The 12,178-nt window shown below is 40.1% G+C and overlaps 1 protein-coding gene across 1 annotated transcript in view; it reads right to left on the reverse strand.

The window, feature by feature from the left end:
- Positions 1-10,829, reverse strand: part of LOC124795394 (cytochrome P450 4C1-like) — a 66,743-nt gene extending 55,914 nt beyond the window's left edge. The window contains exons 1-3 of the mRNA XM_047259407.1: positions 10,714-10,829; positions 5,030-5,136; positions 4,200-4,290 (exon numbers count right to left, since the gene is read on the reverse strand). Coding sequence (XP_047115363.1) covers positions 4,200-4,290; positions 5,030-5,136; positions 10,714-10,735 — 220 coding nt within the window. The 5' untranslated portion in view covers positions 10,736-10,829. The remainder of the gene's footprint in view (positions 1-4,199; positions 4,291-5,029; positions 5,137-10,713) is intronic.
- Between the last annotated feature and the right edge of the window lie 1,349 nt (positions 10,830-12,178).

Raw genomic sequence — 12,178 nt, forward strand, 5'->3', positions numbered from 1 at the left:
CAAAGGATTACGGCCTATAAGAACATCTGCAAAGAGAACAACAAAGCATGTACAGAGAACAAGCAGCTATGCATCTGCCATCACAAACTGGATAGCCAGCTGCAATGAATCCGCCAGCAACTACAGACAGCCTGGCACACCTGAGAACCACAGGATAACTGTACAACCACTAGCATAGATACACAAGTTAGTACAGTGCCTATTATACTTGGTGACCCAGCTCCCACAATCGGGCTGAACAGTGACAGTGTTTCTGCTCTCACGAGTGGATTACCCACCAACAAGGCTACCAACCCTGTGGACAGATCAGACAACAGGATTCCACCCCCTGGACCACTCCTACCAAACAAAACAGTTAGCATAGTTACGGACGGCACTGTCCACAGAATTAATACAACTCCGGGACTGCCTGTATGCCACTTTCCCCACTGTCTAGCCCCCACAAACTCAATGAGGCCAAAGCACCCATTGAAGAATATCTCCAGGATGGTATAATCAGACTTTTGGACAGTGCATGGGCATCACCTATCACTATGCGGCCAAAGAAAGACGGTACATGGTGCCTTTGTGGCAACTACCGGTACCTCAATGCCAGAACAATTATAGATAGCTACCCAGTCCCGAATATCCAAGACTTTGCACATGAGTTGGCAGGGCATACTGGACTGTAAAAGAGCACACTCCCAAATAACTAATGCCCCAGAGGACGTTCACAAAATGGCCATTATCACTCCATTCAGTTTATATGAATTCTTATTCATGCTCTTTGGAGTAAAAATGCCTCAGTCATGGCAAAGATTCTTTAATGGGTTGTTCTTCAATGTGCCACACTGTTACTGCTATTTAGACAATTTAATTATATTCTCAAAATCTACACAGGAGCATGAATGACACCTGCATGCAGTATACAACAAGCTGAAACAACATGGGGTGGAAATTAGTACTGGAAAATGCCAACTGTGATAGCCTTGTTTCATGTTCATCGGCCACCTAGTCAACATAACAGGCATATGGCCCACACAGGACAAAATTGAGCAGATTACTAACTGATCCCCTCCGACAAAATTGCCAAGAACTATGTAAATTTCTCAGCATTACCATTTTCTACTGAAGATACCTACCCCATGCAGCTGAAACTCTGCTTCCCATCACAGAAGGTCTATGGGGGGAAAATACATCAGGAAAAAGGAAGCTAACACGGACAGCTGAGATGCAAACTGCATTTGACAACATTAAAGCTCAACTAGCCCACTCCGTCACACTCACACTACCTTCACCGGATGCTCATTTTATCATTACATCAGACGCGAATGACTGAGCAACAGGCGCTGTATTACAGTAGGTTGTGCCAGGGATGACACAACCTCTCCATTTTTTTCCCATGGAAACTGAAAAACTCTCAAAGGAAGTGGTCAACCTTTGACAAAGAACTACTGGCTGTGTATGAAGTGCTGTGCTATTTCTGTGACGATATTGAAGGGAGACCACTTACTAACTACACATACCATTGACCATTAGCTGACGCAGTAAAGAATCCATCCACCAATGCCACACCAAGCAGGTTTAGGCACTTGGACCACATCTCACAGTTCACAACAGATGTTTGCCACATGCGTGGAGCAGACAATATGGTTGTGGACTACCTGTCCCACCTAGCAGCCGTAACCACTCAACTGGATTTTGATAACCTCACGGTCATGCAGACAACAGATGTGGACTTGGAATGATTCTTGACAAGCAGCAACATGGGATTACAGCTATGACAATGCCCAGTGTCCGGAACCAACAAACTAGTTTGGTGCGATGTGTCAACAGGGAGGCAGTGACCTTCCACCCCTGCCAACTGTCGCCGAACAGTATTCGACTTGCTCCATAACTCAGGTCACCCAGGAGTGCATCCCACAATGAAACTAGTTTTGGAGTTTTATGTGTGGCCGAATATGAAGAGGGATTGTGCCTCTTGGACATGAGCGTGCATTCCTTGCCAGAGGGCAAAGACAGGATGAAGCAACCAGTCACCGTTAGGGAGTTTCCCTGTCCCAAAGGGCTGTTTTTACCTCATACATATAGATTTGGTGGGGCCACTACCTGAATCTAACAGATTTTGTTATATCCTATTTGTCAACACCCGAACAACTTGGTGGTTGGAGGCTGCTTCACTCAGGGACATACCAGCAGTGACAGTGGTGAGGTCATTCACCGACCTATGGATAACAAAATTTGGCTGCCATGAGTCGCTAACAATCAATCAGGTTGGACAATTCGAATCGACCCTGTTTACGGAACTGTGCCACCTCTGCGGCTGCCACTGATTACATACAACAGCCTACCATCCTTGTGGAACAGTGGCACTGCATGCTGAAAACACCACTGGTGTGCTATGATAACGAATGGTCAGATGCCCTACCCTGGGTGCTGCTGGGTATCAGAGCGGTCCACAAAGAGGACCTTGATACCGCACCACTGAAGATCCTCTACAGCAATTAGCCTCCCAGCAGAATTTGTCACACAGGCCACGGACAAAGACAACAAGGACTTACCAGACCTCGTACGATGGGTCAGAAATGGATACGCAGCCTCTGAGTCCCACCGCCATCACACCACACAATACCCACAGTATTTGTCCACAAAAACCAACTGACTTGCACTCACGTAATACTATGCACAGACACCATCAAGCTATCACTGCACCCAGTGTACAGTGGACCATATAATGTACTAAGACAGGGACCAAACAAATTCAAAATCACGCAAACCCACTACTCTGTCCGTCAATATACTGAAGCCAGCATGGACTTTTGTGGAGACGCCAAGGAACAATACCGCCCCTTTGACATCACGCCACGACATAACCCCCTCTCTCTTCCTACCTTCCAGAAGATATCACAGTGTCTCCACATGACATGACGATTGTGGTGTCTGCCATATACAAAAACCGACAGTTCGGCAACAGCACGGTGTCGTGAGCATTGTACCACTCCACACCGATACCACAGTCAGCTGATACAGCTGCACTGTTATCTATGCTATCCAGGGACGGCATCCTACACATGTCAGCCCCAGTTCACAACACGGAAAACTGGACACAGGATCAGTCAACACCCCTACCACAAAATCACATATATCTACTGGTGGACGACCTAACGATGACACCCCCTGTACCACCTACTCAGCCAGTACCAATGTCACAAACAGGCAGACTGCTGTGCCGACCAAGACATTGAGACGAATATGAGCTAGACAGCATCTCCAGAGATGACCTGCACTGCACCAACTTCAGCATTCCATGCCTTTGGGGGTGGGGGGTGGGGAGAGCCCTGTGGGGACACAAGCTCTGTAGACTTCCATCCCCAAGAATATCACTGCAAGAACAGTATTTCTTGACATGGGGCAGTGTGTTCTGAGATGCCAAGTGTTTCAGTTGTATGTGTCGGTATAATGTGTGTAAATAAATATTGTGTATGTGAATCGGTAATGTTGACAGTCACTTCACATCATGAACATTATGTTCATTACCCAAATCCTACAGCCTTGTTGGCTCAAAGCTCTTTTCATTGTGCCTATCTGTGACTCAGCATCTCTGCTATATGGTGAGTAGCAACTATCCTTTTCATAATATCCTTATCTACATTTCATGTAAAGGAACATATGTGCTAAAATCAACCATATGCAAAGTTTATGCAACACATTTTTACCTCTGCAAACTTTGTAAAATTTTTTGCGCAATACTTTACTTAATTTGATGCAGCACAATAACTATGACAACAAAAAAAGAAATTTTGTTGTTCATTGAGTGAAGGTATCAGACTGTAAGATGTGCAAAAATCAAATTTTTCTACTGAATAGTTTTCTTAAAATTGGATGATAAGTATTTATCAGTGGCTGGAATGCTGTATCTCAGGACAGGCAGCAACAGCAACAAAGCCAGTCTCAGTACAGACTGTAGAAGGCATGCCTGCAGCAGTCAAAGGGTCAAATTACAAAAGAAAATCATAATGAAGTCTCAGTAAGATCATAGTTTCTGTTCTGAAATGCATGGGCATTTCAGTCTGTTGCACACCAGACACTGACAAAGAAACAACATAGATGATAAGAAAGAAGAATATCAGTTAATTCTCTTTTACCTTTTGGTTCTCATTTTCAGAAATAATGTACCCTGAAAATGCTTTTTTTTTCATTAGTAATTCAAAGCAACATACCTTTGCTTGTTAGTAGACCTTGTCCCAACCAAGGATGAAGGAATCGATAAACAAGAGATTTTTCGATATGGTCTGTGCTGCTCATAATTATCTGAAAATTGTGTTAAGCATAATTACATAGTATACTGATATCTCTTAAAAACAGTTGTTCACAAAACAAAATATGTGATCAGCATCAGATAAGTCCATAGAAATGAAAATAAATAGTTGAATTATTTGGCAATGTTCTTCAGACAGCCGCCACAAATGCGCAAACTGCACATGTGCATCAACGAAGGACTATATTGTCCAGAAGCTCAGATAATTAATGATCTTTCCTATGTGTTTGCCTACTGCTCCACACCTCTTACCTATGTGAGGGGTAGTGGTTTGTCATTATGTAGATAGTTATGTTCCATCTCGTATTCATCAGCTAATTCCTAATTGTGCAGCTAAAGCAGCAAAGAAGTAATTTGTTTCTTGTGACTGGCTTAAATTTTTAATAAAGAAATTAGCTGTTATTAGCTATGAACATTCACATACCCTACTTGGAGAAACTGCTTGTTAATATCTCAGTCAGCATATAGTGAAATTATTGAGCTGATTTATTATTAGTGTCAGTCATTTTTTTCAAATATTCACTCTAAATTAAAAGAATTATTCTGTGCTATTTTTGAAGTTGGGTATTTTATAACCTAGTAAATGGTAAGATTTGTAAAACAATTATCTAATGCACTAATAATTTTAAAATCTGTATTAATATAATAATAACAAAAATATCTTAATTGCATTCAAAAAGAAATTTGTTTGGGAATGTAGTACTGATGTAATGTGTACATAAAAATATTTACCTCTACATGCTGTGGTTTTATAACATGAATTTCTGCAAGTGGACCCATCCAAGTTCTGAATAGAGGCCAATATTTCCTTCCTCTCTCATCAGCCATTCGGAAAATATCTGTAAGTATTATTTAACAATTTCAAAATTATTTCCAGGAAAGGGGAAATTAATGTTATGTAACACAAGAAATAAAATGAATGGCCGTTAATTTTTATTACTAGCTTGTTGGATTAAAACCAAGAATTTGTTCCCCTTCTTGATGTCATGCACTTTCATATTCCATTAATTATTTCGCTTCTGAAGATTGTATACCTGGATACATTCTAAATATAGTCCTGGGAGTCATGTTTGCCATTCACAGTGCTATATTGAAGGACTCCTAGCATTGTTAAAAAGTGGAATGGCACACACAAACTCTAGATTCCTTCTTAAATAATTTCCTAAATTATTTTTACAATATTTTCATTTGTTTTATGAATTAAGTACTGAATTTCCAAAAAAATCCATGCCCTCTTCCTTGATATTCAGGTTTATTTACATTTCAGCAAGAATCTACACTAACTCACATATAAATCAAACTTGCTGACAAATAATAAACATCACTTTCATTTTTATGGTTGTCACCCTTATCACATCAAATAATCTTTCTTTAGAACCTCAGATTGACTGCAACAGGTCACAGATGTCAAATACTGTGTCCCATGAAAGAGGCCCACGAGGGGTCTATGGGTCGCATGGCATGGCCTCCAGCCATTGCCACCGTGTCCGCCGGCCACTGCCACGCCCATCTCTCAGACACTAATCTGCCAGTAATTGGCTGTATGTGCTCTTCCCCTGAGTTAAGTATAAACAACTTTGCCATAAAATTAACTTAAGCTTACCTTTATTTACAGTATGTGCTCAAAATGATGTCACTCTGTGGCAAGAGCAGCCTGACATCTCTTGAACAAATTAGTGAACACTCCATAAATTTCAACTGCCGAAATCTAGGAAATGATTAGCCGAACCCTATCTTCCAACTCTTCAAGTGTGTGAGGATTGGTTGCATACATCTTGTCTTTTAACATGCCCCACAGATAAAAATCATCTGGAGAATGAGAAGGCCAATCAACTGTCGTATCATCAAAAGCACTTGGTACTGTTGTCATATAAGCATTGGTGATGTGTTGTCTTGCATTATCCTGCTTGAAATAACCATATACATTTTTGTTGGGTGTTCTAAAAAAAAAAAAAAAAAAAAGGACGCAGTATATTTTTCACATACCTGTTAGAATGTATCGTTTCATGTAAAAAGATCTTAGAACCTCAGGTTAACTGCAACAGATCACAGATGTAAAATACTGTGTCCCATGAAAGAGGCCCACGAGGGGTCTATGGGTCGCATGGTATGGCCTCTGGCCACTGCCACTGCGTCCGCCGGCACTAATTCCACACCACACTCATATTTTCACATCATGCAGTGGTTGTTGATGCAATTCATGAGGATTTTTGGAGCTCCAACATCAACTGTTCTGAAAATTTGTGTACCCTGACAAATGCAGCCATGGTTCATCAGAAAAAAGAAAAGCATTTCAGGATCAACTTTTCCATCGTACACAGACTGTAACGACCAGATGGAAAAATGATGTCAAGCAACAGTATCTGAGTTCCTCAGTTGATGCACTACTGTTATTTTCTATGGTTTCAACTTCAGTTTGTGTACAGCTCTGTGAGCAGATGCTCTTGACACACCAGTCTGAAGTGCCAAACAGCACTCTTTGACTTCTTTCCAATGCCTCCCCTATATCGTCTAATTTATTTTTGGTTAAAACATTAGGTTGTCTAGGCCTTCATTTTTGTAACATAGATCCAGTCTCTTCAAATTTCTTCACTAGTCTGCCTGTCATTGAATCACTGGGAACATGCACACTGTAAAATTTTCGTATGAATTCAAGATGACATTCCACATATGATTCTGTTTTTGCATAGATCAACACAAGAAACATTAATTAACCCTTCATGTATACCAAACTGAAGGGAAACTTTACAGGAAACTTAAAAAAAAAACAGCTGAACACTCAATCGCACAGTATAGAAGACTTGTGCACATTGTTTCTGACTTGAGGATGGGCCCAGTGGCATATGGATGGGAAAGCCACAGACTCAGCGCAGTTGCAATAATGTTGTCTAGCAACAATATCTGAAACAATTAAACTTGACAAAAAAACTTGAAAGAAAATACCAGTACACTCAGTCACACAGCATAGCTGTGCAAAGTACTGGAGTTCGAGAACTATGCATAGCGACAACCTGCAGACACAGCAGCAACAGCTAGCAAATGCAACTCACGGACCCCTCCCGGGCATGTTTTGTGATGCACCCTGGACTTATTACCGTTCATCAGTTTCCTTCTGCAATTGTTTTATTCATACATAAATATTTGTGAATGTTCCATTCTTGAACATAGCTGAAAAAACTCTCCAGGATGAAAATAATCTTTTTCATGTGACTTAAAATGATGACTCAAATTTATTTACTCATTAGGGCTACTCCACCTAGACTGTATGGCATGTCATGTGATGAAGTCTATATTTTTCAGAATTCCCTCTGATCAATTAAGGCAGCTTTATTTTGGCCACAACTTTTGCCTCATCTTTGGCAAACCAAATGACACACAAAGATTGTCTTCTCTATGGAATTTTTCATACTTTTATAATTTTTCTTAACAAGAGACAACTCATAATCTCTGCCGCTACGAACTATTCTGACATCATTGTTAATAAAATTACGCACATGTTCAATTCACCTACAAATGAAGTCCTATTTTTCCTTCTCTCTCTTCTTTCCTTCTCCTCCTCCCTCCCCCCTCCTCTCCCTCCCCCCCACTCTCTCTCTCTCTCTCTCTCTCTCTCTCTCTCTCTCTCTTTCTCTCTCTCTCTATCACACACACACACACACACACACACACACACACACACACACACACACTCTCTCTCTCTCTCTCTCTCTCTCTCTGCAAGGCGACAGAAGTAATTCCCTAGCCACATTGTGAAAATACTTTTTTTTTGCCAATAGATGGTCTAAAGAGGAACTGAACTACAGGGGGTGGACAAAAATTTGGAAACTCCAAAAACAACACATTACCTTGCCTACCACAGTGCAGGAAGCCCACTGGCATTCAAAGCAGCTTCCAGTTGTCTTGGAATGGATAACTACAGGCCCTGTGTGGTTTCCAATCTTCCTGCAAAATAGTGGCAGTTCAGGTAATGATGATGGAAGTGAGTAGTGATCATGAACCCTTCTCCCCAAAGTAGACCACAAAGTGTCAATAATATTGAGATCTGGTGATTGTGGTAGACAGGAGAGATGCAGCAATTCATCCTCATGCTCACCAAACCAGTCTTGGAGGAGTGTGAACAGGGACCCTGTCATCTTGCAACACAGCATCACCATTGCAGAACAAACATTGTACCATGGGATGGATCTTATTTGTCAAAATAGTCATATAATCATTGCCAGTAATGCAACCTTGCAGAGTAATCACAGGGCCCATAGGATACCATGATAAGGCAGTCCAAATCATCATGGAACCCTAGCCATAGTTAACTCAATGGCACGTAAAATTGGTCAGAAGTGGGAAACAGTGGGAAACAAGACTCATTAGGCCAAATGACTTTCTTCCAATGCACCTCAGTCCAGGTTTTATGGCTTCGGCAACATGTTTTCCTATTATTGGCATTTGCATCACTGATAAGTGGCTCTGCAATTCAAACTCTCCTTGTAGTTCCCAGCTTAAGGAGTGTGTTGTTTTGGTGCTGATAGGGTCCATGAGTGCAACACTCAGTTCTGCAGAGGCTTTTGCAACTATTGTTCTCACTTTTTTTTTGTCAAATCCTATTTATTGGCCATCTGTTACGATCACACAAGACACACTTTCGTTCATGTTGTGACTCAGCAGATGATGTTTTTCTGCTTTCCCTGTATGGGATGTAACTCTTTGATATGATGCATCTTGAAACACCAAACACTTCAGCTACCTTGATTGCAGAAGCACCCACAGTAAGATCACCACCAATTATCCCACAATCAAATTCACTTAGCTTTGACATAATGCATTCACAACTACACAGAACACCATCCCGAACATGAGAGATACTTGCAACATATTGAGGACATTGCAGAGCCACTGTTCAGGGTCAAATACAGCAGCACAACCTGCAGGCTTGGTTAATGTCTACATTTATGTTCAAACATGTATTTCTCATGGTGTTTCCATATTTTTGTATTACTTCTGTGTGTGTTCACAAATTAAAATGTTAATTAAATATTCTCAGAAAGCCCCTTCATTGTTGAAAACAGCTGAGCAGTAAGTAACTTAAAGATGTCTTACAACTATTAATAATGAAAGTTTATAGAATAAGATGAAAGAAGGTGGAAGTAATTAATCTACGTCACTCTTTCCTTTCAAACTGGTGTTTTAAAAAATGTGAAATGTTTTTTATGTCTCCTATTGAAGGAACCTATTAAGAGATTTTCATTCAGACTGTAACATATGCAGTACTATAATAGAATTAAGATTCTTATTTAATTGTTATATATAATGTAGGAGGTGTGTGAGAAAAGCAATGAGACTGACAACACTGCGAGCGATCTGGCAATGTTTTGTTGCTCTCTGTTTGTGTAGACCAGTGTGTTCATCCCTTACAGAACAGTCCAAGTTTCAGGTTGAAACAGTCAACATGTGATATTTGAGAGTGCCATCAGTAAAGAAGTGTTTTTGTTGTCTGTTATGAAAATGAGACAATGGATTTAGAGCAATGGTTTTGTGTTAAACATGGGGAATCCATGAGTATGGCCTTTGAAAAATTGAAAGAGGCCTGTGGGAAACATTCCTTATCAAGAGCACAAGTTTTTCACTGGTACAAATCATTTTTGGAAGGCCGAAAACACTTTGAAGATGAAACTCACTCAGGGAGACCTTCAGCCACAAAAACTGACAAAAATATTGAATGTGTGCATGCCCTTGTGAGATTAGACCAATGTTTAACAGTAAGGATTATGGGTGATCTTTTAAACTTAAACACTTTCACCGTACATAATATGTTGACCAAAGTTCTGCACATGCAAAAGCTTTGTGCCAAAATCGTGCTGAAAAATCTGGATTTTTTAGTACAATCTTGAGATAAAGCGGCTAAGTTAAGAGTGGCGTACTGATAAATGTTCTCTACCAAAAAAACATGAATGAGTAAATCAAAGATCAAAGCAATGATGATTTGCTTTTTTGACAGAAGGGGTATTGTGCATAAAGAATTTATTCCTGCAGGACAAACTGTCAACAAAGTGTTTTACAAAGATGTCCTTGAAAGGGTCAGGAAGAGGGTGAGTCGAGTGAGACCTGACATTGTAGACAAGTGGGCACTGCATCATGACAATGTCCCATGACACATGGGAAATTACATCATGGAATTTTTGACCTCAAAAGGCCTTCCTGTTGTTCCAGAACCCTCCTATTCACCTGATCAGAGTCCTTGTGACTTCCTCCTTTTCTCAAAATTGAAAAATATTGCAAAAGCACATCATTTTTTGACTCTGGAAAAGCCAAACGAAGCTACTTCCAAGGAGACAATATTGTTGTTTGAAAAAATAAAAACTTTTCTCACACATCTCATGTTTTCAAGAGAATTAGTGAATGACCTGAATTTAATCAGAACATACCTCTGCGTTCAGCAAATAGCATTTCCCATGCAGTTCCAATAAGTGGATAGGCAGCAGGACCAGGTAATCTATCTATGAGTTTACAGTATTCTGCTCTTTTACGTCTCTTTTGGACAAACATTGTTAGAGGAACCAAAATTAGCACTAGTGTGAGTACAGCTGTTAGTAAGTCCATGGTCACAGCTGAAACAAAAATGGAAGAGAAAGAAAGGAATTAATAGAAGAGTTCTTCAGTTTCCCTGTACACTCTGCAGAGAAGAACGACATAATATCCATACATAACTTACATCAGAGAATAACTGTTCATTTATTCATGAATGCATCATGAAGGATAATCAAATATGATATGTTATACATTAGTAGTGATAAGTATCTATCAAAAATTATTGTGCAGGCAGTATTACTAATTAACTATCATTAATCTTCTAGGTCTTATTTGTGCTTAGAGCAGTTACTAATACACTAATTCAATTAGCAGGACAAGTTCATCTTTAAACCTTTCTAATAGTACTTATTAAGTGTTATTTATTTAGTACTGTGTCTGTGAATTTCACAATTCATGCAAAATTCACTTTTATTACTAAGCAGAAATACCAGTAAGGAGTAAAAGAATCAGTTAAGTAAGTGTTGGAGGATCATGGTGATTAGATAGCATGCCAGTCATATCCCACACATGTCCTCTGGGTCATGTAGGAGTCCAGTGTATAGGGTTCCTATCACTATTTGGAGATGGTTTCCACTTCCTCACAACATGGGCTCAGAAATTTCTAGCTGGAATGTAGGATATGTAGTTGTCTAATGAGGGGTGGTAGTTCAGGCTCCAAGAGCTCCCATAATATAGTGGGTAGTGTTCTGACAGCTCATAGTAAAAAGGAGTCAAGTCTGCAAGTTGTATGTGAAGGAATATCAAACTAACACCAATAGTATATGTCTGAATGCCACTCAAAAGCACTGGCTGTCAGAATAGTCATCTAACATATATTTGGCCCCCACTATATGACAGCTCCAAGTGGGGCTTCTATAAAAAAAATACATCTGAGTGGCAGCATTTAGGGGCCCATTATGTCTGAAGTGTTGGTGGTTTTTAGAGACTGAAAGAAACTCAGTGGTACAAGTGTTACCAGTCTAGATCACAGCTGATGGCACTCAACTACCAACATACATAGTTTCAATACCTGTACCAGTGCATCAGTTTTGAGACGACATTGTGGACAAAGAAGTATCTACAGTTACATCTGTACAATGAAAACCACTGTGATGTGCATAGCAGGGGGTATGGGCCAATGTACCTGTTAAGAGTGTTTCTTCCTGTTCTGTTCACATATGGAACATGGGAAGAAAGATAGTTTGAATGCCTCTGTGCATGCAGTAGTTATTCTAATCTTATCTTGATGATACTTATCTGAGCAATACATAGAGTGTTGTAGTATATTCCCAGAGTAATCATTTAAAGCTGGTTCTTGAA

Source organism: Schistocerca piceifrons, chromosome 4 (genome assembly GCF_021461385.2).
Source record: "Schistocerca piceifrons isolate TAMUIC-IGC-003096 chromosome 4, iqSchPice1.1, whole genome shotgun sequence".
Taxonomy (NCBI): Eukaryota; Metazoa; Arthropoda; class Insecta; order Orthoptera; family Acrididae; genus Schistocerca; species Schistocerca piceifrons.